A 27,167-nucleotide genomic window follows, 5' to 3' on the forward strand; every position below is an offset into this window, starting at 1 on the left:
AACTGCCTCATTCTACCTTTAGGAGAGGGTACCCACATGATAATATGCCTTAGGGACCCACCAATCTATATTTTGGAGGTGTTCTACTTGGATAAGTTCAAGCATTGGACCACTGAGAGCTTCAAAGAAAACTACATGTTGCTGTTAACATCTTAGCTTGTGTATTCAGAGCTAGGGTGTAAGATTAAAACTAGAGTGTCATTGAGGTGCTGTTAAGCATGGCAATAGGTGATGATACAGAAATATTGAAAAAAGCTGATTCTTTAAATGTCTTTTGTTTTGTTTTTTAAGCAACAAGTGCAGAATTTACTATGATCAAAATCTAAATACTGATTAATGCATGTTTTCTCCTTGCACATCTATGAACCCCATCTGTCATTGCCTTTTTAAACTTGAGAAATAAAATGGATACAGACTTATTTATTCTATTAAGAGAGGAATATTCTAATAGTTATAAGACAATGTGTTTAAGAGCTATACCGAAACTGGTTTTCTCAAAATTGAAAATACAGTTACCAAATCTATTCAACTTGCAGGATGTATCCATGTATTTTCCAAGTCATTGGCAGTCACCCAAGTGGACCACAGTGACCCCTATCATGCCTTAAGAAGGCATTATTATACTGTCTATACTATGCACATGTTTTTGTGTTTTTTTAATAAATATATTTTTATTGATTTCAGAGAGGAAGGGAGAGGGAGAGAGAGAGATGGAAACATCAATGATGAGAGAGTCATTGATCGGCTGCTTCCTGCACGCCCCACACTGAGGATTGAGCCAGCAACCCAGGCATGTGCCCCGACCAGGAATCAAGCCGTGATCTCCTGGATCCTAGGTCGACACTCAACCGCTGAGCCACTCCCGGCTGGGCTGCACATGTATTTTAAAGAAACAGAATTAAGAGAAAAAGAACAGCCTTTCAAACATCAGTTCCATACATAAGTGGTGACAGTGCTTTATGGCTCCCTTGAAATCTCCTCACATATATAGCCAGTTACAAAATACCTCCAAAATTAGACAAAACAGGGCCAGAGGGAAAGCTTCACAGTGAACTGCACTGTTCAGATGAGCTTTTAATTCACTGGTTTTAATTTCCATTTTCTGATTTTCTAAGGAGTGAAGGTGAGAATCATCCAACTGATGACAAAATAGAATAAGAAAACAGGATAAACAGCAAGAGCTTTGCGGTTTGGAGGCTGGCTGTCAGCAAGAAAAGCTGTAGAGGCTGAAGAAAATAAAACAAAACAAAAAAGAGTATTGAATACAATGAGATTATCATAACTGCTAACATTTACTAACTTTAATGTGCTTGGCATAGTCTGGAACAGAATTATACTAAAAGTTCATTTATATTTGCAACCCTCAGAGAAAAAGGCATTCTGCAGCACAGTTTTCCAGACAGCTGAGGGCTGCTTATTTCAACACTCAAGCTTTGAAATTTTCAGCATTTCAGATGGAAACCCTTCTAAAAGGGTTTTCTTACTGTTTTCTGAGAAATCATCGAACTGTGCTATATAGGCTTACAAAAATGTGCAAGGTTTTTTGCTACTATGGCAAATGGCCTTATACTACTGGGTCTTTTGAGTAATTGTTCTTTGTATTATCAGCTCTTTCACATACTATCCCTCTTATCTGCCCAGGAAACACCTAATTATCAATTATCACCCTGCAAAGAAATCTTTCCTGAACAAAGAGCTGGCATCCTGCCAGCTCAGGTAGAACTGCCCACTTCCCTCCTCTGTGTCCCTGTGCCCTACACAGACTTCCATTTCCTACCTGGAACACTTTATTGCCTTTAAGTATTTACATGTCTAGCTGATCCACTGGATTGTGAACTCTGAAGATAGAGACTGTGCCTAGCATAGTACCTGACACATAGTTTGTGCTTCATAGACATTTCAGCTATTCAGAACTATGTGTATGATAAATTATCAGGCTCTAAGTGAGGATATAGGTAAAACACCCAAGCTTAATATACAATCTTTGTAATATCAATTCTGGCACTCTCAGACTTTTATTTATTTCTTTTTGGCTTTTAACCATGTTCCAAGCAAAGAGATGTAACTTCACTTAAAATATTAGGCAATCTGTTTATCTCATTTAATACGATGCTAGTGAGAACTTCTAGTGTAAGGTAGAATTTTAAGAGAATTTTAGCAATGTGAAAACAATGAGCACATAGCATTCAATACCACTGCTATAGGCTCTTCCTAATGTTTAGCAGAATTTTGTAATGAAGCAGGAAAGTTCTATATAATGATATTTAACAACCTATACTGGGAGGTAGTATAGTAAAGTTCTAAAATGGGTATGTGATCTGCTTGGGATTGAAACTTGATTCCCCTATTCAGTAGTTACATGTCCTAAGGTAAGTTGCTTCACCTCTCTCTGTCTGTTCCTCATTTATAAAAATAGGACTACTGCCCGGCCGGCGGGCTCAGCAGTTCAGCATCGACCTATGATCCAGGAGATCGCAGTTCGATTCCCCGTCAGAGCACATGCCCAGGTTGCGGACTCGATCCCCAGTGGGGGGGGGGGTGTGCAGGAGGTAGCCAATCAGTGACTCTCTCATCATTGATGTTTCTATCTCTCTCTCCCTCTCCCTTGCTCTCTCTGAAATCAATAAAGATGTATTTTTAAAAATGGAACTAGTAATAATAGTTTTTATTTATCAGGGTCATTGTGAGGGGTAAATGAGATAATACACATAAGCACTTACAATAGTGCTTGACCTATGATTAGCAATCTATAAATGCTAGCTATTGTTTTTATTATGATTGTCAGCGAAAGGCCCATCATTTCTCAAGTCACCTATGCATCCTATATATGCCAGGACTGAGCTAGGTCTGGTGTAATCTCCTTTTCTAACCCAGTGCAATATTTAAGGATTTTTAAAAAAAGGTAGGACTCCCCACATCTTAGAAGTCCAGGTATCCAACTCCGATAAGATGGACACCATATCTATCAATGCCCATTAAGAACAGAGGGTTCTGCCGGGCATGGCTCAGCGGTTGAGCGTCGACCTAGAATGCAGGCAATCGGGGTTCGATTCCCGGTCAGGGCACATGCCCAGGTTGCAGGCTTGATCCCCAGTTGGAGGCATGCAGGAGGCAGCCGATCAATGACTCTCTCATCATTGATGTTTCTATCTCTCTCTCCCTCTCGTTTCCTGTCTCTGAAATCAATAAAGATATATTTTAAAAAAAAAAAGAACAGAGGGTTCTATGGACAATATAGGCAAGAATCATATTACTCACATGTGAGTTAGGAGTTACACTGCTTCTCATCTGGTCTTCATCTCTAATGCATGCTTTTGTCTGCTTTGCTATTGTAAAGTTAAGTACATTCTTACCTAGCATAGACCAGGCAAACATCACGATCACCACAAAAAGCCGGACTATGAAGTTTATTGGTCCTAGCTTGGCCAAAAGTACTAGCCGGCAAACCAGCAATGCCACTGTCAAGGGAAGTATACAGTAACCCAGCACACAGAGGCTCTGAAAAAAAGATCTAAAAAACAACATACATCCATAAAAATCACAAATATAGCTGACTTGTATCATGATAGTTATTACACAGATTTCTATATAATACCTATACCCTAACATTGATTTTATGAGGCTAGGCCTCTATATTAGCATATGCTTTAACTTTTCTCTCCATACTCTTCCTTCTCTCCTTTTAAACTCCTTAAGAGTCAGCTATCTAGAATATCAAATGATCTACTCTAATTCCTAAAGATCTCTTTCTCCCACTGAACCTCTAAGAGAGTACTTCTTAATCTTTTCCAGTTTATAGACCTATTTGAGAATTTGTTGAAAGCTATGGACCATCTGTTCCCCAAAATGAACATAATCCTCTAACAAAAAAATTCTGCCTATGATTTTAGGGCTGGAGAGAACATCTGAAGCTTATCAAAGGACTCTGGAAATTTTAAGATAATTTAACTCAACCAGGTTGAGTGGTTTTAAGAGAACATTATCTTTGTCCTTCATTTATTTTGATTTTTCTTTTCAAAAATTACCTAACTAGCCAGACTCCATAAAAAATCTAAGATATGCTACCTAGCAAATGAAAAAGGATGAATTTTAATAATACTCACATGTTTCCTCCAAGAAGTTTTGAGTTGAGGGTGATGGTAACTGCACCAAACCAGATAATGACAAACACTTCTGCAAACTGGGGCCCTCCATCATTTTCGCTATCTGCAGAGCCTCTCTGAAGCATTCTGTGACAAGGAAATGGAATGAGAATTGTCTAAACTTTTACTTAGGGCAATAAAGTTAAGGCTTGGGTTCTCAAAGTTTGAATCAGGGAGCTGCCCTACACCTCACCCGAAGATCTGTAATATGTAGGCTGTGCGAAAAGAAAATTCCAGAAGGATTTGTCAAGGCCCCCTTCTTTTGAATTCCAAAGGTCTCAGGAGTACAAGAGGTGCTCCATTTGGCTTTGTTGGAATGTTTAAATGTGTTACTGAAGATCTTTTTTTGGTTAAGCAGAGGTTATAAACTGAAAGGTCAAATGTGGCTCACAGACGTAAGGTTGTTGGTCCATACTATACTTGAAATGCTTTTAAATTCAAGTTGACATTATTTTAAAATTGAGAGGTTTCACATAAAAATAACGTATTTCTACATTTTCTTTTATTTATTGATTTGAGAGTGAGAGAAATAATGAGCTGTTGTTCCACTTATTTATGCATTCATTGGTTGATTCTTGTATGTGCCCTGACCAGGGATGGAACCTGCAACCTTGGCTTATCTGGATGATGCTCTAACCAACTGAGCTACCTAGCCAGGGCCTATTTCTGATTTTCTTGAAAAATCAGAAGAGTTTCTAACACTGAGCTGGCATTCCTACATGACAACAATCAGGTGCAGTTGACATGGCAGCAGGTTCCTTCACAAAGGGCTTCCAGTTACCAATTCACAATGCATGCATTCAACTTACTCCTCTAGTCCTCAGATACATGTGAATTTGTAATCCCTGGGTTAAGGTTTTAGTTCTGACATTTAAAATGGAAACAGTCTATAAACCTATTTAGTTGTTGATTTTTTTAAATCAAATTATACAGATTATTACTAAAAGACTTTGCTTTCACACTGAGTAGTCAAACAGTCACTTAAATATCCTTTCTTTGTCTAAGAATTTTACACATGTAAACTATCTTGAATTTTGAACTTAGGACACTTGGACTTGGTGTTATTTTTTCAGAAAAACAACATGTAACATCAAGTTCACAATGTCTTCTTATTACATAGTATAGAGAAGTCACACAGTAAATCTTACCCTGCTACGCTGTTTGCCAATACAGGCTTTTGTATTCTATGGTTGTACATACTCTGTCCTGAGTCCTGACAATCTGATGCAAAGAATGCCAGCACTCATGATCATGTGTTGTCTGGAATCCCTACTGCTTCAGCATGGCATAATGAAAAAAAAAAAAAATGAACTGGCCTGGAAGACAGAAAAGTCAGATACTGATTCCAGTTCTGTCACTAGATATGTAAAATGGAGAATATCACTTGATGTCTTGGGGCTCCAGTATGCTTCTCTGAAAATAATGGGGTTAAATGACATAATCTCTAAGGTTAGTCTTTGAAAACTAAAAAAAGTATACGCTCAGAGCTTCTAATATAAGCCCTCCCACCAAGGCAATGAATTATTTCCTTGTTGTGGTTATTAAAGGCATAAAAAATAGGAGAAACAAGATGGCCGCGTAGGTTAACAGCTGCACCCGCCCCTTCCCACAACCACATCAAAATTAAAACTAAAATACAAAACACTATCACTCAGAACCTCCTGAAATCTAGCTGAAGAGAAGCCCTACAACCAGGGAACTGAACAAGCATTGAGATCGGTAGGAGGGGTGGAGACGTGGGTGGATTGGGGCTGAATCTTGGAGACTGGGCCCGGGGGCCACACCCGGTGCTGCGGTTGAAACCCCGGAGGGACATCTGGGCGGTGGAGGTTTCCCGGAGGAGCGAGGGGTCCCAGCCTCACATCAGGCCCCAAGCCCAGGGATCCAGGGCTGGGAAGAGATGTTGCCACAACTCCTGGCTGTGAAACCAGCAGGGAATGTGGCTGAGGGTCGAGGAGGCTGTGGGAGTCCCAGGCTTTCCTCTTAAAGGGCCCGCGCACGGACTCACTCAGACACGCTTCCTCTGAGCCCCAGCACCGGGGGGCAGCTTGAAAAGAACCTGGGACATTTGGGGAGGAACTAACCTGCCTGAAATTGGGGCGAGAGGTGGAGGGGTGGCTTTCTCCCAGGCAAAAAAGGAGGAAGAGGCCATTGCTCATGTGGCAAGTCTTCCCCACACATAGCCGGCAGGCAGGCGCCATATTTGAATCTCCAACACCTGACTCACACCTTTGGCCCCGCCCCTCCCCACCTGCAAACTCATCCAAGCCATTTTCAGTGGCTTTTCTATGCAAGTGGCATCTCAAGCCTCATACTTAAGACTTTCCTAAAATCTCTCAAACAAGCAGTAGTGGGCCCCATATAGCTTGATAAGCAGCCCGAGGCCTGGCACTAGCAGCAGCCTGCATTGGTTCATAGCTGGGCCTCTCCTGGACAACACCAAGCCCAGCACAAGTAGCAGCCAATTATGGTTTGCTGTGGAGCTCACGCTGGGTGGCCCTGGGTAAGGCACTAGCAGAGGCTGACTTTGCACCTCCCCCGAGGGCCCAGAAACAGTACACCTGGAGGTGAGACTCGAGCACACTGGATTACAACCCTACCACATGCACGAGTGACACTCAAGGGGCGCACTTGGTGAACACCAAAGCTCCACTGAAGTAAATCCTGATCCAGCACAGCAGCTCTTTGGCTGCAGTTGCAGCTGGTCCTCACAGCTGATTGGCCTGGGGATAAATTCCTCCCAGGGATGCCAACAGCAACCAAGGCTCAACTACAACAGGACAGTGCACACAGCCCACACAAGGGAGCACCTAGAAGGCCCACCCCAGGTGACTGGGGAGGCTGAGCCACTGGACCCTACAGGACACCTACTACACAAAGCCACTCTACAAATTCCAGGAGACATAGCAGCTCTACCTAATACATAGAAATAAACACCTGGAAGCAGCCAAAATGTGGAGGCAAAGAAACATGTCACAAAGGAAAGAACAAAAGAAATCTCTAGAAGAGGAACTAAATAAAATAGATCCAAGCAAGCTAACAGATACAGAGTTCAGAATTTTGTTTATAAGAATGTTTAAGCTATTAGGGAATAACTGAGAAAATCGATAACATAATAAAGTACCAATTTGAAATGAAGGTTACACAAACTGAAATGAAGAATAATTTACAGGGAATCAACAGTAGAGTAGACGACGCTGAGAATCAAATCAGCAATTTGGAACATGAGGAAACAAAAAACACCCAACCAGAAGAGCAAAAAGAAAAAAGAATCCAGAAATATGAAAATAGTATAAGGAGCCTCTGGGACAACTTCAAGAGGCCCAACATTCGTATTATTCGGGTGCCAGAAGGGGAAGAAAGAGACCAAGAAATTGAAAACCTATTTGAAAAAATAATTACAGAAAACTTCCCCTACCTGGGGAAAGAAATAGACTTACAAGCCCAGGAAGCACAGAGGGTCCCAAAGAAGAGGAACCCAAAGAGGCCCACAGCAAGACACATCATAATTAAAATGCCAAAGGTTAAGGACAAAGACAGAATCTTAAAAGCAGCAAGAGAAAAGCAACTGGTTACCTACAAGGGAGCACCCATACGACTGTCAGCTGATTTCTCAACAGAAACTTTGCAGGCCAGAAGGGAGTGGCAAGAAATATTCAAAGTGATGAAAAACATGGAACTACAACCAAGATTGCTCTACCCAGCAAAGCTATCATTTAGAATTGAAGGTCAAATAAAGAGCTTCACAGATAAGAAAAAGCTAAAGGAGTTCATCATCACCAGACCAGCACTACAGGAAAAGTTGAAGGGTCTTCTTTAAGAAGAAGCTAATAAACAAGAGAATCTGACGAACTAAATAGATCCAGAGACATTGGTGCATGCAACAGATGATCATATTTCAGAGGAAAGAGGGAAGGGGGGTGGAGGGTGGAAAGAGATTAACCAAAGAAGTTATATGCATATATGCATAACCCATGGACACAGTTAATAACAGGGTGAAGGCCTGGGGAGGGGTTGGGAACGAAGTGGAGGGGGTCAATTGGGAAAAAATGGGACCCCTGTAATACTTTCTACAATAAAGGTAAATTTTTAAAAAGGCATAAAAAATAGCATTCTGATATTACCTAAATTAGCATATGCTTGACACATTAAAAACTGGGTAGAGAAGCCAGTAAGAAGCTTGTTGAATTTAGAATCATAATAGGTTAGGCTTTGAAAGGATCCCCAACCATCCCCTTTTATAGATAAAGAAAACCCAGAGAGGTTATGCAGGAAGAGATGTAAAATATTCACAGAGGTAGAGAATGGGCAGTCGAGGAAACCTGAGGTTAAATCCCAGGTCTACCACTGTTCATCCTCACTCTTTATGAACCTAAGTTTGTTTGTTGAGAAAGGAAAATAACATTTACTTCCTGTTATAAGGATAAAATAAGAGAAGGTATTTAAAAGTTTTCTGGGAAAAATTATTATACAAATTTTGGTTATTAATAGCCCATAGTCACTTTGCTGTTAGTAGTCAAGATGGGAATCAAGAACTGAATCCTAGTACAGTATTTTTTTCCACTCTACCTATCGTTATACTCCCCTCTCCAATGGAACTTTGCTCTCCTTCTTTTGCCTGAGTCTCCCTTTACATACAATGCATATGGAAAGCATCACACTTGGAAATGAGACCCTTGCTCTGAACTCTACCACTTCTCTCTAATATATTCTCATTCTCATTCATATTTTAGTAAGATTTAAAAAGAATTATGTTTACAAATAAACAGTGCTTAAACCTATAGATATTTAATTCACTTAATGATAGGGAAGTGTATGAGAGTAAATAAATGTTTGAATAGAATGGCTAAAACAGGCTATGAAGTCATTGGTAAATGGAGGTAGACATAATTTTTACATTTTTAATTCCATCACTCTTTGAACTGATCTGGAGAGCTACCTGACTTTTTAGATTTAAATGCATAAGGAGTACAATATGTCACAGAAGTCATAAATAAAATATCCGTCAAAATTCCCCTCAATTTTAAAACTCCAAAAAAAAGTCCAGTCTATCTCAAATGACAAAGGAAATATGTGTACTTACAATGCGAGTGTCACACAAAGGATCAAAGGGCCCCATAAATCCCCTACAAGAAAACACAGAAGATTGTTAAGAAACAACCATGTAATATTTTCGATCTTTATTCCAATATTTATCTCTCCCACTCTTGAAATTCAGACATCAATATTCTGTCTGTCTGCCCAAGCCTTCCCTCCTCTCTTACCCCTTTACTTGCCCTCCCTGGTCCCCAATTCTGAATCTTTCTTTATAGCTCCTTTAAGTTTTATTTACTTCATACCCCACAAATCACCCCTCTCTCCACCAAGTCACATTCCAACATGCTATAGTTAAAGACCAATGGACAAGGAGTATCCCATCCTGCATCCTTAGAAAGAAAACTAGACTCAAGTCACTTAACCAATCTGAGAGTACATTAGATAAGGCAAGTATAATCAGGTCCATCTCACAAATATGAAAAATAAAGCTCAGAAGGAAGTCACTTTCCCAAGTTTACATTAACAGTTAGGTATAGAGGTGGGACCAGAACCAAAGTCTTTTGATTCCTACTGCAAAGTTCTTTCCACTTTGCCACATTGCTTCCCTTTTAAAATTATTACATTGAACCAGAATGGAATTGCTGTTCTTATAGGTGAAAAATCAGCCCAATATTGGTAATTTTATAAGGTTAAACTTTTTAAATTTTTAAAATTTCTTTATTGATTTTAGAGCAAGGGAGAGAGAAACATCTATTTGTTGTTCCACTTATTTACACATTCATTGGTTGATTCTTGTATGTGCCCTGACAGGAGATCGAACCCGCAACCTTGGTGCATCTGGATAATGCTCCAACCAGCTGAACTACCAAGTCAGGGCTATAAGGTTAAACTTTAACAAATAGCATGAAAGCTTTTTTTTTTTTTTTTTAATATATCTTTATTGATTTCAGAGACAGGAAAGGAGAGGGAAAGAGAGATAGAAACATCAATGATGAGAGAGTCACTGATCGGCTGCCCCCTGCACGCCCCTGACTGGAGATCGAGCCCGCAGCCTGGGCATGTGCCCTGACCGGGAATCGAACCCCAATCGCCTGGATCCTAGGGCGACGCTCAACCGCTGAGCCATGCCCAGCCGGGCGCATGAAAGCTTTTTGAAAAATTATATAAAAGGTTCTGCCAACATCAGGTCTAACCACAGTGGTTCTCAATCAATAGTGATTGGTGATTAATATGCCAGCAGTTCAGTAACATGCAGCTTAGAGCACAATTACCTTCCTCACATGTATATAACTTTACTTAAAAGAATGCATATGTACACTTACCAACTGAAAAACTGACTTCAAGTACAAATGATATTAATACAGTGGCTTTTTTAATGCACTGAAAATTGTTTTAATTCATAAAAAATCTGTAACAGTATTTTTTTAATGTATTTGTTTATCCTCACCCAAGGATATATTTTTATTGATTTTTACAAAAAAAGAGAGAAACATCAATCGGCTGCCTCACACACACACACACAGACTGGAGATGGAGCCTGCAACCTGGGGATGTGCCCTGACCGGGCATCAAACCCAAAACCTTTTGGGGTACAGGGCAACACTCCAACCAACTGAGCCACCTGGCCAGTGCTCTGTAACAGCATTCTAAAACTATTTTCTTATTGTTGTAAAAAAAATCACAAAGTTCACCATTTTTGTCACTTTTTTGTTTATTTGTTAATCCTCTCCCAAGAATATTTTTTCCATTGAATTTTTTAGAGAGAGTGGAAGGGAGGGGGAGAGACAGAGAGAGAAACATTGATGTGAGAGAAACACATTGATTTGTTGCCTCCCACACATGACCTGACCAGGGCCAGGGATGGAGCCTGCAACCAAGGTATGTGCCCTTGACTAGAATCGAACCCATGACCCTTCAGTCCTCAGGCTGACGCTCTAACCACTGAGCCAAACCACTAGGGCTCAGTCACTTTTAAGTGTACCAGTATTGAGTACATTCATTGTTGCACAACAATCACCACCATCTATCTCCAGAGCTTTTTCATCTTCCCAAACTGAAACTTCAACCCATTAAACAGTAACTGTCCACTCTCCCCTTAGCCCCTGGCAGCTATCATTTTACTTTCTGTCTCAATAAATTTGATTACTCTAGGTACCTCATATGAGTGGAATCATAGAATATATGTCCTTTTGTGTCTGGCATATTTCACATAGCATCATGTCTTCAAGGTTTATCCATGTTGCAGCATGTGTCAAAGTTTTGCTCCTTTTTATGGCTGAGTAATATTCTATCCATTTATGGTACGTATCATGGTGTATATACCACATTTTGTCTATTCATCCATCCATTGATGAATGTCTAAGATCTTTCCACCTCTTGGCTACTGTGAATAATGCTGTTATGAACATGGGTGTACAAATATCTGTTCAAGTCCCTGCTTTCAATTCTTTTGGGTGTACATCCATAAGTGAAATTGCTGGAATTATTCTATTGTTAATTTTTTGAGGAACCACCATACTATTTTATAGTGGCTGCACCATTTTACACCCCCACCACCAACAGCAACATATAGGGGTTCCAATTTTTCCTTATCCTCACCAACATGTTATTTTCTGCTTCTTTGATTGGTAACAGCTATCCTAATGGGTATGAAGTAGTATTTTATTGCATTGTTGGCGGGGGGGTTTAGATTAATTTTTAAGTCATGAATTTTTTCCTTGCCACTTTGCCAAGGGCTATAACAGGGCAGGGCAGAAGTGCAAACTCTGGCCATGACTTGCTCACCCTTTGTGCCAGTCTATCTAACCACCCCAACAAGGTTTGAGAATGGACCTTAACATATGACATAAGCTAATATTCATCATTAATCAGCAAACTAACACACTTGTGTTCTATATTGTGAGAGGCAACCTTGCTTTGAACTGAACCAGAGCAGCAGTTAAAAGGATCTTCACATCTGGGGTAGCAGTGGTAGATTGGAAAAGGTGCTGAACTTGAAAATTGGGTTCTAATCCTGCCTGTGTGATCTTGACAAGGCACTCAGCTTCTCTGAGACTCACTTTCTTAATCTGTGAAACACAAACAATAACTCCTCTTTCACAAGGTTGTTGTAAGGATTAAAAAAGATGTGTCGAAGGAACAGAAAGGCACTAGAGTAATAGCTGTCATTTATGGAGTGCCTACTAAATGCCAGATGCTGTGCAAGGTGGTTGATATGCACTATCATCTCTAACCCTTACTAGTAGTTCCATGTTATTATCTGCACTTTAACAGAGGAAGAAACTTGAGCCTCAGAAAAGTTAACTGTCTTATCCAAGATCACACAGCTAGTGGTGTGACCACTATTTAAATTCAGATTTGTCCATGTTCTTTCCATTATATACTAATGGAAGCAAATCATCTGTCAGCTCCAGCCCACAGTGCACTGTGTTGAAAACAATTCTGACGCTACATCCAGTCTTCACCCAGAGTGATAGCACATTGCCACACATTTGACATCCCTATATTACAGCTGGAATGCTGTCAAAATAGAAAGTACACTCATGTTCATCATTGCCACTATTCTCAAAGAGCTAATTCATTTTTTCTGACACAGGGTACGAAGAAAACCAATAATGCTTGATAAGAAAAGAAAAAGGTCTAATATTTTGAAGAATAAATTCTAAATAACAGCATAATTTATTGCAAACATTGTTGATAGAAATCTTGAACAAAGAAAGCAGTCATAAGACTAAGTGATAGTTCTAAAAATAGAAATGTCAACAAAGGTACTATTAAATTTGTTAATCCTTAATGGGTATAGCTATTATTCTAATTTAATAGTTGAACATTTTGCCTTTTCCTTGGGGATTGTTAGCCCTTTTGGTGAACAAAGTTCCTGTGTGTTCACAGCTTCCAGAAATATTTTTTACAGTGTCTATTATAGCAGGTAAGGATACAGTGTATATTTATAGGTGAGGACAATCTCTGAAATTCCATTCTAAATTTTTAACTTCTTCCAAAAATTTCATTTATATATTCATTTATATACTTTTTTATACTGCAAAATGATGTCAGTTTTATTACCACAGAGCCCATGCCTTATAAAGTACTTATGATAAGGTATGATGAGAAGCAGCAAATCCTCAAAAACCTCATACTTACAATCTCTCAAAAGAGTATTACTTTTCCTTGGGTACAAAACATGCATGAATTTTTTCCCAACAGCTTTTAGATCACGCATCTGAAAGACATAAACAACTATTATATTGTGGGATCCAAGGTTACCAGACAGCCTCTTAATTTGCTAAAATTTCTTTTATTTCAATCTCCTGGGAGTCCTTTGTTGAATTTTAGAGCTAAAATTCGAGTTCAGCCCCTTCACTATACAAACAAACCAGAGAGGCAGTTTTTTTTCTATGAACTCCTTAAGTCAACATCTAACTCTTTACCATATCTACCAGTCTTGTTTTGATTTCTAAAACTCTGTAAAAGAGAAATGTAGCCCTCCTAATATGTTACTTATAGAAACTAAAATCTGTTCTGCAAAACAAAGCATCTGACTTTCAGTTTATACACAATGACATCCCAAGGGCAAATCAGCATGCTCCCTAGCCACCATATTCTCCACAATATACAAAATAATTTTCAACACTCCCAATTTAACTGGCAAATAAATCCTAGAAGCCAGATTAACTAATAATCAAGACATTTGATAAAAGTATGGTAATATAACCTCTCAAAATATAGTTAAGATAATTCCATCTTAAATTTTCACCTAGAATTTCTTCATGTCATTAATAATTTGCTATAAACATAATTTTTAATGGTTGTTTAGCATTCTACCACATAGATGTAACATAACTTACTTAACCTGTTTTTCAACTTTTCCCTATTATAAAGAATGTTGTAATGAACATTTTTGCATAATAATATTTTTCAGTATTTTTAAAAATTATTTTTCTATTTAAAAAATTTTTTCTTTATACTCTATCTGGAGAAGCAGAACTATCAGCTTAAAAAGATTTGGAAATTTTAAGATTCTTAAAACCCATTGTAGCTAAACCGATCCCAAAGACTGTACCAAATTATTCTAGAGAATCTGAAATTTCAATAAATAAAATATACTGAAGATCAATGAATCAAACAAAAATATTACAAAGTACTATTAGTTACTTAGTCCCCTGATATTGAACAGAAATTCTTTCAACTAGTCAAACTTACGATGGTATTCTGAACTGATTCATTTAATGTGGAGCTGTCAAATTCCCGAATGCGAGATCTCAGAGGAATGGTGATTTCTCCTTCCACAGGGATGTCTTGTGAGATAGATATATCTGAAAGGCCTGCAAACTGAAAAGAATTAGAAAAAACATTAAAAGCATGTAATTAACCACAGGATTCCTCAAAGACATCATCATTTCCTGAGTGGGGACTATGTCTTTTTGTTGGGTTTTATACAGTTTTTAAAGTAAAAGTTCACCAAACAATGCAGTTAACTAAAATTCTCAAATGTTTCTTTGAATTTGAAGGGGATGGCATATGGTGGAAAAAAATATAATGCAAATGACATAGACACTTCTTTCCCTCAAATATTTGGTTTATTCCAAGCATGAAATCTTCACCTGACACAAGCCAGCAAGACTGCAGGGCTATTTGTGACCTTTCGGCAACCATATCTTAGCACAGTCACAATTCTGTCGCACTTTCTGCTCCTTAGTGGCCTCTGCTGGCCAAAATGGAGCATCATGTGAAGCCTAAAGGAAAATTGGGAAAAGTAAGAAAATAGCAAAATACTTTTCTTGATCTACACTCTTTTTTTTTTTTTTCTGGGATATTAAATATATATTTTTAAAAATTTACCTTTATTTTTGAAAGTATTACAGGTGTCCCCCTTTCTTCCCCCTTGACCCCTCCCACACCTGCCCTACCCTCAGGCCTTCACAGCACTATGGTCTGTGTCCATGGGTTATGCACATATGCATATAAATTCTTTGGTTAATCTCTCCCCACCCACCAGCTCACCCCCGCCTTCCTTCTGAGATTCCACAGTCTGTTCCATGCTTCTTGTCTCTGGATCTATTTTGTTCATCAGTTTATTTTGTTCATTAGATTCCACATATAAGTGAGATCATGTGATATCTGTCTTTCTCTGACTGGCTTATTTCACTTAGCATAATACTCTCCAGTTCCATCCATGTTGTCTCAAAGGGTAAGAGATCCTTCTTTTTTACTGCCACATCCATCTTGATCTATACTCTTTTTATCAGGTTACCTGGCAATCACAGATCAAGTAACATTTCCAAAGTGAACTACAAGATTGCAAACCTTTAAACTCTTATGTTCATCTGCCAAATTTAATTTTTGTGACTGAAACTCTGGAATCTTCAAATCGCTAAGAAACAGAAGCAGTCCCTTCTCATATGGTTTTTGGCCCAAAGGGCACAACATTTTGTGGACAACAGTTGCAGGTAAATGAAATACAAGACACTATACTGAAATTTTAAGAAAAATTAGGTTGTTCAAAGAACTTATAAAAACCAACTTCTCAATCACACTCTCAAGAGAAATGCAAATTAAAACTTCTTGAAATAAAAATGTTCACCTCTTAGACTGGCAAAAATTATAGAGTTTCACAACATACTCTGCAGGGGAAAGAGCACTCACACACTTCTGTAGGGATACAAAATGGTACTACACTCTACTGAAGATAAATTTGGCAATATCTAGCAAGTGTATATGAATTACTTGTTAACTCAGCAATGCCACTTTTAGGAGTCTAAAGCTAAAATGGCAAAAATACAAAAAGACATACAAGAGGCTATTCATTACAACACTATCTGTAAAAGCAAAAAACATGAGAACAACCCCAATGCTCATCAATAGAGAACTAGCTGAATCAAGTATGGTATGTCCACATAATGGAGTGCTGCGCAGCTGTAAGAAGGAATGAGAATATCTCTAAATAACTATTGTAAAGTGTTAAATTAAAAAAACAATGTGGAGATAAGTTTGTATACTATATATGCTACCATTTATCTAAGAAAAAAAGGGGATACAAATATTTATACATATCTGAGTGTTATCTTTTAAATGTAAGAAATGTGTAAGAAACAATCATATGTAATATGACTTAAGTCATATATAATGTAAAAAATAAATTATAATTTTTTAAAAAATGAGGTTTCCTACTGAGAAAAGAAAAAAATAAGGTTGAAGAGACAGGGAGAGAAGCAAAGCTTCTCTATATACACATTGTTCTGTATATATGACTTGAAATCATATAAGTAGTTCACATAATTATGAAACAAAATTAAAATTTAAAAGCAGTCCCTTAAAACTGAAAGAAAAATTAAGCAAATGAACTTACTTTATGTTGAATTAAATACACAGCTACACAGAAAGCAACTATTTCAAGTGACTTTACAACACTGTAATTTGACTCCTGACTAGGATGTAGAAATCTGGAAAGAGCATCCCTCCCACCAGAACAATGAGAAAAATCTAAAAAAATAACAAAATTATAACTTTCCTTGAACCCATCAGAGAGCTGAGGTTATAGGGCTACCAAGTAGCCTAAATAAAATCTAAGGAAAGACGGGTGCTTCCAAGACGAGATTAGACATGAGCACTAGCTCATCTGTAGCAAAGCATAAGAAGACTTCAATGGGCATCACACAGATGGTTAAGAATTCATCTAAAATTTAAAATTAATTGCTAAAAAGCCAAGTGTAGACCAGTATAGAGTACAGAACCCCAGGAAGCATCAGACAAAATGAGAGTTCATACCCACTTTCAGACTCATCTCCACAGATTTCCAGTGGGTCCAAGTGTGGGGAAGGGGAGCAGCTGCTACTTCTGAGAAAAGCACAGAACCCCATTCGGATCCTTCTCCCCTACAGAAAGAGCCTTAAGGTGCTGGGGAGAGATCAGCAAACTCTGTTGTCTTCAAGGCACAGGTCAAGACCCATTACGACTGAGGAAAGGGAAAAGACATACTGTATCTCTCTAATCCTGGGCGAAGAGTAGGGAATCATCCTGAATCCAACCATTAGAGTCTTCTCAGCTGGGGGGCAGACAAGATCACTTTGAAATTATACCCAGGAGACCCAGGGATACACACCTTACCTAAGGTGGAAGCTGGACCAGGACAAAAAAGAATCCCCCCTCCCAGATCCCCACAACCAGGCTAGTAAGTATGGAGTAACCAGCAACTGAAGTCTAGTGCTAGGGGAGGGGCTAGAGCTTGGAGAGAGACTCACTATTTTATGCAAAGGGAAGGCAGAAAGCTGAGCATGGAACAGGAACCTTAAGAAAAACCCTGGGACAACCTAGCACCCACTCTAAGCACAAGATAATAGGAGAGGAATTTGAAGCTGGCAATGCGTTAAATGTTCCTATAGCCAGGACAAAACCCAAACACAGTTCGACTCTTGAATAGATTGACTTAACCCCCATAGTAACAATGAAGCAGAAAAGTTATACCATTTCCAGGATGTCTGTACTGATCTATACATGATGGCCACCATTCAATAAAAAATTATCCCCACAAACATACACTCCCATCCACACACACACACACAAAAACCCACTGTGACAAAGCAAAGCAATCAATAAAACCAGACTCTGAGATGACCCAAATGTTGTAATTAGCAGAAAAAATATTTTAAAATAACTATAGTTACTATGTTAAAAGCACTAGAAAAGCCCTGGTTGGTGTGGTTCAGTTGGTTGGGCATCATCCCATGCACGGAAAAGTTGCCGGATCAATTCCCAGGCAGGGCACATGCCTGGGGTTAAGGGCTCTATTCCCAGTAGGGGGCATGCAGGAGGCAGCCAATAAGATGTTTTGCTCTCACACTGATGTTTCTCTCCCTCTCTCCCTCTCTCTAGAAATCAATCAATCAAAAAATAAACTTTAAAAAAGCACTAGTAAAAAGGTATATGCACAAATTATGATTAATTTCTGCAAAGAGATGGAAACTGTAAGGGTCAAATGGTAATGCTAGAAATAAATGAACACAGTTAACAGATGAAGAATGCCTTTAACAGTCTTTATCAGTAGACTCAACAGAGCCAAAGAAAGAGATCAGTGATAGGTCAGCCAAAATTATCCACACTAAAACAGAAAGAGAAGAGTTTAAAAAGAAAAAAAATATATATGACATAAATATATAAATATATGTCACATATAAACATGATATATATTTATATATGATTTTATAAATATTTAGATATATAAAATCATTATGTTGTACATCTTAAATGTACACAGTGTTATATGTCAGTTATATCTTAATAAAACTGGAGAAAGAAAAAGAATAGAGCATCCAAGAGCTGTGGATCAATATTAAATGGTCTAATATGTAAATAACGGGAATCCCAGAAGAAAAGAGAGATAAGGGGTCAGAAGAAGGATTTGAAAAGATAACAGCTAAAAATAATGGAAGACATCACATGACAGATCCAAGCCCAGAGAAACCCAATCAAGATAAATACCTAGACAGCTGTTGGGGGCAGGTGGGGTTGAGGGGGGCTGGGTGGGAGGAGCGGAAGGATTGAGATAAAAAAAGAGACAAAAATGCATGGACACGGGACAACAGTGTGGTGACTGCCATGGAGAAGTGGGATGGAGGAAGGTGAAGAAGGGTGTAGGGAGGGATATATGGTGATGAACGGAGACTTGACTTGGGGTGGTGAACACACAATACAGGGTACACATGATGTGTTGTTGTGCATCTGAAACCTGAATAATTTTTTTAACCAGTGTCACTCAATAAATTCAATAAAAAGGAAAAAAAAGATAACTGCTTAGCCCTGGCCAAGGTGTGTCGCGTTCTATTCCAGTAAAGTGCATGTATCTCAGTTCCAGGCTCAATCCTTGGCCCCGGTCGGGGTGAGTGCAGGAAGCAACCAATCAACGTGTCTCTCTCAAATCAATGTTTCTCTCTGTCTCTCCCCATCCCTTCCACTCTCTCTGAAAAAAAAAAAAATCAATGGAATAAATATCCTCGGGTGAGGATTTACAAAAATAAATAAATAACTGCTTATAGACAAAACAAAATGAAAATTCCACAAACCTAGGCACATTGGAACTACTGAAAACCAAAGATAAAGAAGAAAATCTTGAGAACAGCCAGAGAAAAAAAGACATTGCATTCATAGGAACAAAGATTAGTAACATACATCTTAACCAAAACTACACAAGCCAGAAGACAGTGGAGACACTTTTAGAGTGCTAAAAGAATAAAACTGTCAACCCAGAATTCCAAACCCGGCAAAAACAGCTATGAAAAATGAAGGCAAAATAAAGACTTTTTCAGATAAGCAAGAGCTGAGACATTCATTACAAGAAATGTTAAAGGAAGTTCTTCAGGAAGGAATATGGTATCAGAAGGAAACTTAGATTTATACAAGGAAATCAAGATTCTGTGGAAGTGGTGAAAATAAAGGTAAATATAAAAACATTTTTCTTATTAATTATTCTAAAAATTTATTGCCTAAAGTAGGAGTCACCAAACTTTTTCTGTAAAGGGCCCAAATACCAAGTAGTAAATATTTTAAGCTTTGAAAGTCATATGGTTTCTGTTGTAACTACTCAACTCTGCTGCTATAGCATGAAAGCAGTCAAAGACAATACATATAAACAAGTGTGGCTATGTTCCAACAAAATCTTATTTATAAAAATAGGTAGTGGGTCATATTTCAAATTATAAAAATGTAACATTTAGAAATAATTGGAAATTTGAACACTGACAATGTTCAAATTGGCAATGTGACAAGGTATTTGATATAAGGGAATTGTTAATTTTTTGGGTGCACTAATGATATTGTGGTTATGTTCTTTAAAACAGAATCCTTACCTTTCAGAGATATGTATTAAATATTTACTAATGTAATAATGTCTGTGATTTTCTTCAAAATAGTACGGAAGGGGCCCTGGCCAGTGTGGCTCAGTTGGCTGAAGCATCGTCCCATATACCAAAAGGTGGTAGGTTCAATTCCCAGTCAGGGTACATATCCAGGTTTCAGATTCAATCCCTAGTCAGTGCACGGGAGGCAACAGATCAATGTTAATTTCTCACATCAATGTTTCTCTCTCTCCCCTCCCTCTCCCTCTCTCTCCCTTCCTCTGTAAAAATCAATTTAAAAAATAGTATAGAAGGGAAGTGGGTAGGATATAGAAGAAAGAAGACTGCTATAAACTGATAATTATTGAAGGTAGGTACATGAGGGTCCATTTTACCATTTTACTTTTGTATATGTTTGAAATTCTTGTTAATAAAAAGTTTAAAAACAAACATTTGTAATTTTAGGAGTCATCTAAGTTCTTTTTTATTCTTGCCCCACTCCTCCAGCCAGAATAAACCTAAATATAATAAAGCCTTTAGATCTTAAGAGTTTACAGGAAATATGTGGATAGAGGAATACACTAAGCATACCACAAGGATACAATTGGCCAAATACAGAAAGTGAAGAATTCAACAAGACAAATGACTGAGTTTAAACAAATAAATTATTAAAAAGAGAAGAACACATATATTAAAAGAGACTTAAGAGACCAAATGCAATTCATTGACCTTGTTTGAATCCTGATTTGGACACACTGTAAAAGTACATTTGTTTCTTAGAAAATTGGGAGATAAACATAGATGATATTAAGGAATTATTAGTTTTGTTATGTGTGATAAGAAAATCAAATAAAAGTCCCTACCTGTTAGAGAAACATACTGAAGTATTTACAGGTGAAGTGCTATGTCTGGGATATTTTTTAAAACACTCAGAAACATCATGAAAGACTGAAGAACCATTACAGATTGAAGGAAACTACAGGGGGAAAAAGGCAACTAAACTCATTGTGAATCCTGGATAAGATCCTGGAACAAAAAAGGACATTAGTAAAAAACCTGATAAAATTCGAGTAAGGTCTGTAGTTAACAGTGTTGTACCAATGTTAATTTCCTGGTTTTGATACTGTACTTCGGTTATGTACAATGTTAACAATAGAAGAAGCTGGTAAGGGGTATACAGACACTACCATTTTTGCAACTTTTCTGCATGTCCAAAATTAATTCAGAAGAAAAAGCTTAAAATAGTACTCCAGAAAAAATGTGGCAGGACCCTGGCCAGTATGGTTCAGCAGTTAGAGCATCAGCCCTTGGACCAAAGAGTCAGGGGTCCAATCCCCGGCCAAGGGCACGTACCTGGGTTGTAGGTTCAATCCTGGCCTCAGTCAGGGAGCGTGTGGGAGGCAGCCAATTGATGTGTTGCTCTCACATCAATGTCTCTGTCTGTCTGTCTGTCTCCCTCCCTCCCTCCCTCCCTTCCAGTCTCTCTGAAAAGCAATGGAAAAAATATCCTCAGATGAGGATTAACCAAAAAAAAAGAAAAGTGGTGGGGAGATGGATGCAATAAAAATAGCTGAATGTTGACAGGTGCATGGGTTGATTACATTTTATTTATATTAAGGTTTCAGTAATAAAATTTAAAAAGATATCACGTCCTTATTTCTGCCATTCCCTCAAAGTACTCTCCTTCCTCTTCTCTTCCCAAGCAAACTGCTCTTCACTCTCTTACTCACTTAGTCCTTTGTAATCTGCGACTGGTTTTTCCACAACTTTACTGACACTGCTCTCTAATAGTGACCTCATAATAAAGAAATAAGGGATCTTTTCTTAGTTTCACCCTCTTTGAATATTCTGCAGCACTTAATGTTAAACCACTCCCTTTTTGAACCCATATTCTCTCTTCACTACTATGACACTGCCCTTTCAAGCTCCAGGATTGCTTGTTTTGCGTTTTCTATCCTGCTACTGCTAGGGGTGGCAGGGTAGTACAGAAGGAATGGGCTTTGAAGATAAACAGGGCTCTGTCCTCACCTGGAAACACTGCTATAAGAATTAGATAACACTTGCATAACACCTAACACATAGTCAATGTTCAATGTATTGTATTTGGAGAGTTTTGCTTAAGAGTGCAAGCTCCTGGTGCCAGATAGTCTGGGTTCAAATCACAGCTCCATCATTTACTATCTGTGTGACACTGAGCAGATTCCTTAACCTCTCTGTGCCTGTTTCCTCATCTATAAAACTGAAATAATGATACCATCATCACAGGGTTGTCATGACAAAGAAATGCATTAATACATGTAAAGGACTCAACAGAATCACAACAGAGGCTAGATAAATGTTAGTTCATGATTCCCAGGGAGTCATTTCCAGTTCTGTCACTGTTGTATAATAAAAAATCTGGCTAGCCTTTGTCTCCTGTTCCTGGGACATAGCCTCTAAACTCTTGGAATTTCCCAAATGATAGTATTTTTGTTGTTCATGGTGGGCCCTAATAGTTTAGCTAACAGGTGAGTTACGGTAGGCCCCTAGATAGTTTATGTTAATGAGGTGACTCAGTATGGGGACTAACCACTCCAGAAAGACCAAACACAAGTTTAGAGGGCTGGGACTTTGAACATGTCATAAACCTGGCCTCTGGGGAGGGGAGGAGCCAGTAATCCAGTCCATCGTGCCTACATGATGAAACCCCAATAAAAACTCTAGATACATTGGTGAGCTTCCCTGGTGAGGAATATTCTGCATGTTGCCACACTCTGATGTATCAGGAGGATAACAGGGTCCTGAGTCCCCAGTGAGAAGACAAGGAAGCTTTGTGTTAAGGGCCCTCCCAGACCTCACCCTATGTATCTCCATCTTTTGCTGGTTTAACTGTATCCTTTTGCTATAATAAAATTGTAATTTTAAATACAGTATTGTCCTGAGTTCTGTGAGTCATTCTAGTGAATTATGGAGACTGAGGGGATTGAGAGAACCCTGAATTTGTAGACAGTAAGTCAGAAGTAAGGATGCTCCTGGGAACCTCTGAACCTGTGGCTGGTATCTAAAGTGAGGACAGTCTTGTGGAAGACTGTGGCTTATGAAGTTTGACCTAACTCCACCTAACTGGTTTCAGAAGTGGCAGTCACTAAACTGCCACATGATTCCCACCCTATCCCCCATCCCAACCCTTCCTCAATATCTCTTCCCAAGAGAATTAGTGACATTGTTCATTGAGCTGAGCCAGGATCTGTGGCCTTCCAGACCCAGATAAGACAAACAGGATTTGCAGGCCCTCAGTTAGTGGATGCTACTCCCTGACTAGCCCCTCAGTGAGAATGAAAGATGGCTTGGGCCCCATGTCCCTTCCCTTGCCCCTGTGCAGGCAGGATCATGCACATGTATGTACATGTGTGCACAGAAACACACATACTCACTTTGCGGTCTGTCTTGGGCCAATAAGGGGAGCAGGTAGAGGCAGGGCCAAAAACACATAGTAAAAACAGGGACTGCAACTTTAAGAAAGTGGCTGGGAGCAAATGGGTTATATTAAGGACTAAAATCCTGGAGAAAGGAATCAACAAGGGTGGGGGTTGGGGCAGCATCAAGGAGGAACTAGCTCAGTCCAAGAGGGGTTCTAAGAAGTGGGGAGTGGGTGACCAGCGAGTCCCTTCACCTGAAACCAGCTTCCTTACAGACCCCAGGCTACAGCCATTATTACAGCTCTTTTTCCTGCTCCCTAAATATACAGGCAAAAGGTAGGCATTACTAAAGATTCTGTCTTTCCAACTCTCTGCAGATGACTCCATAAATTAACATCTCTAGCCCAGACCTCTTCTGAATCCTGAAGTCTGGGTCCAACTGCCTGCTGGATATCTACTGGATGGCCTGCCAATATCTCAAACAAAACATGTACAAAAGTAAGTTTATCAACTTTTAGGGCCCTCATCCTCTTCTTACGTATTTCTGTTCAGGGCATCACTGTCCTCCCTTATGCCTACTGCCTTGCTTTTCAAAATGTTATTGGGAGCAGCAGCAGCACCGGGGAGCTTGTTAGAAATGCAGAAGTCTTGGGCCTCATCCTGGACCTACTGAATCAGAATCTGCAATTTAACATGATTTCCCAGATGATTGCTATGCACACTAAAGTTTGCAAAACTGATCTAAGACACTTCCTCCCAAGCACTGAAAACCCTCAAGGATTCTGCCTTTCTGGAATCCTCATGTCTCCTGCCCCTGCTGTAGTCCAGGTACCCATTACTTCTTCCTAGAACTACTGCAATAGTTTCACTGGTCTCCTACATTCCAGACATTCCCTATGGTAATTCTTCCTCTATTATGTTGTCAAATTCACGATTTTAAAGTTTCTTCCTCAAAAACTTCCACTGGCTTCTTGCTGCCTATTAAACCTCCCAGCTTAGTAGTCAATAAGAAATAACACTTGTTGCATGATTATTATGTGCCAGGCACTCTACCAAGTGTTTTACATGTGTTAAATTTATTCGATTTACCTAAATACCCTATTACCTAAGTATTACTATCTCTGCATTTTACAGGTGGGAAACTGAGGCATGAAGGGGTTTGGAAGTTTCTCCAATATCACACAGCTAGTTAAATGAATGAGCTTAGAATCAAACCTAGGCAATTTGACCCCAGACTTCACATTCCTAACCACTGTTCCATAGTGCCTCTCAGTTCAGCCTTATCTTTTAGGGCTTACCTCCTAATATTTGCCCGTGCTTCAGCCAAAGTGATCTTTCTGTTTTTCTAGAAATACGTTAGTAGCTTCCAACCTCTGCACCTTTGCAATAAGAGGCTGTGTAGTACTACTAGAAATCATCTGGGTTTCAGAAGCAGACCTAGATTCAAATTTCAGGCCTGACCACTAACTACTGGTGAGGCCCTAGGAAAACTGTCAAACCTCTCTGAGTCTCATCTCATTGGCAAGTAAAACACAGTTTAAAAAACACCTAATTGAAATGGTTGCTGTGAAATTTAGAAAATATGCAGAGGATGTTTAGCACAATCCTGGCTTGTAGCAGGTACTCAATCATTGATAGCTATTATGCACACCTGGAATTTCAAATCTTACCCATCCTTTGAGGCCCTCTCAAATATAACTTCACTGTGTAGCCTGCTTCATCACCCCAACTAGACATGATAGCATCTTCTTTTAAATTTTGTTAATATTATCTGCCTTATTTTAGCATTGTACATTTGTCTTATCCCTACAATTCAGACTGTAAACACCGTAAAGAAAGGCAGTTTATAGTCCCTAGAACAACTAGCACAGTGCATTGCAGGAGTTCAATAAACATTGTTGAACAGAAGTGGGTTGGATACTGAGTAATGACTAACCAGAACCACTAAAATTAATTGGGGTAGCCCGGCCGGGCGTGGCTCAGCGGTCAAGCATCGACCTAGGATACAGGCGATCAGGGTTCGATTCCCGGTCAGGGCACATGCCCAGGTCGAGGGCTCGATCAATGACTCTCTCATCATTGATGTTTCTGTCTTTCTCGCTCCCTCTCCTTTCCTCTCTCTCTCCCTCTCCTTTCCTCTCTCTGAAATCAATAAAGATATATTTAAAAAATAAAATTAAATTAATTGGGGTAATTTTCATTAAAAGAGCAGCGGAGATGCCCGACCGGGCGTGGCTCAGCGGTTGAGCATCAGCCTAGGATCCAGGAGATCATGGTTCGATTCCTGGTCAGGGCACAAGCCCGGGTTGCAGGTTTGATCCCCAATTGGGGGCGTGCAGAAGGCAGCGATCCAAGACGACTCTCATCATTGATGTTTTTATCTCTCTCTCTCCCTCTCTCTGAAATCAATAAAGATATATTTATAAAAAAAAAAAAAAAATAGCTGTAGAGCAATATAAATGAAAGAACCCAAAACAGCTAGGCACCTGTAACTGTGTCATCCCAGGAACTATGTGTATATTAGCTCATTTAGTACTCTCACTAATTGTGTGATGAGTTACTATCCCCTTTTTCCAAATGAGGAAGTAAGTTCAGAGTGATTTCCTCAAGGTCACAAATGCTCCATGAGAACTTGGGCCTACTCACTCTTTTTCATTGCTGTATCCTCAGTGCCTAAGAGTGACTGGAACATAATAGATACTCAATAAATATTTGAATGAATGAAGAGATGAACAAATAGAGCTAGTAAGCAGGGCTAGAATCAATTTCACCTGACTCCTAGTTCAGTCCTCTACTATGTTTAAAGCAGAGGAATGAGATGTACCATTTATTGAGCAACTGCTATATAACTAAACAGTGGGAGATAACTGAACCTTATTTAGGATAAGGGACTTAAGGGACTTAATAATGTTTATTTAATTACACTCTTCAGTTCATGGCAGTAACTGTATTAGACACGTTACATAAATTGTCATTTCGTCTTCCTAAAAACTCTTTGAGGCACGTATTTTTACCTCCATTTTACAGATGAAGAAATACTCATGAAATGACTAGCCCAAATTCACACAAGCAGCAGAATGGCTGAGTCTAGTCCAGGTAAGTTTAACTCCAAAACCTGTTACTAAACACTGTCCTGGTTTTGGGCTTGCACGTGCAATAGAAATACTATCCCCTGTACAAACATCCCCTGGAGCAAGAGAACATCTTGAAGAGGACTGCACGGAGCTGGGACAGGGAGGGCAGTGATGAAACCAAGACTACCTGGGTCACTGAACAAATCAATAACTAGGTTACCACGTTGCAATCTCTCATTAACCCTAGAACGCTGCTACTCCAACAGGGCTAGTGACAGGTCTTGATAAAATCTGGGGACGACAGAAGCAAAGATACTCAAGAAACCACCTAAACCTCCGCTTTTAACACAACATAGGGGAAGAGGACAAGCCCTGAGAGTATGGGAAAGGAAAGTGAATGAGAGTTTCACAAGAAGGTGTGGAAGGAACGAGGAGGGCAGGAGGCGAAGCGGTTAGCCCCAAGAACAGGTGCAGTGTCGGGACTGGTTCTAGCATCGGGTACAGGAAGGGCCTGCGGGGAGGAAGGAGTTCTGGCTCTCTCAGGCCACGGGCCCGTCACCCGACTTCCTTAAGAGACACTCTGCCTCACCCTCGGACCCTTCTGTCGCAGATCCCCAGCTCACCAGGGGCCTGGGCAATGCTGTCCCTGGGTCTCCTGGAGACTCCGCCGCCTCCGCCATCTTGGCC

At 39.4% G+C, this 27,167-nt stretch overlaps 1 protein-coding gene across 2 annotated transcripts; it reads right to left on the reverse strand.

The window, feature by feature from the left end:
- Positions 1 to 768: 768 nt before the first annotated feature.
- Positions 769 to 27,167, reverse strand: YIPF6 (Yip1 domain family member 6). Of its 2 annotated transcripts, none has more exons than XM_087813634.1 (7): positions 27,104 to 27,167; positions 14,382 to 14,510; positions 13,323 to 13,401; positions 9,226 to 9,268; positions 4,104 to 4,229; positions 3,259 to 3,511; positions 769 to 1,226 (listed from the first exon to the last, which is right to left on the reverse strand). In XM_087813634.1, the coding sequence occupies exons 1-7, from the start codon at positions 27,158 to 27,160 to the stop codon at positions 1,131 to 1,133; spliced, it is 783 nt and encodes a 260-aa protein (XP_087669760.1). In that variant the 5' UTR covers positions 27,161 to 27,167; the 3' UTR covers positions 769 to 1,130. The 2 variants fall into 2 exon arrangements, with proteins under 2 accessions (XP_087669760.1, XP_016059356.2); XM_016203870.2 differs by having other exon boundaries at positions 770 to 1,226; positions 3,354 to 3,511.

This window comes from Miniopterus natalensis, chromosome X (genome assembly GCF_054644295.1).
Source record: "Miniopterus natalensis isolate mMinNat1 chromosome X, mMinNat1.hap1, whole genome shotgun sequence".
NCBI lineage: Eukaryota > Metazoa > Chordata > Mammalia > Chiroptera > Miniopteridae > Miniopterus > Miniopterus natalensis.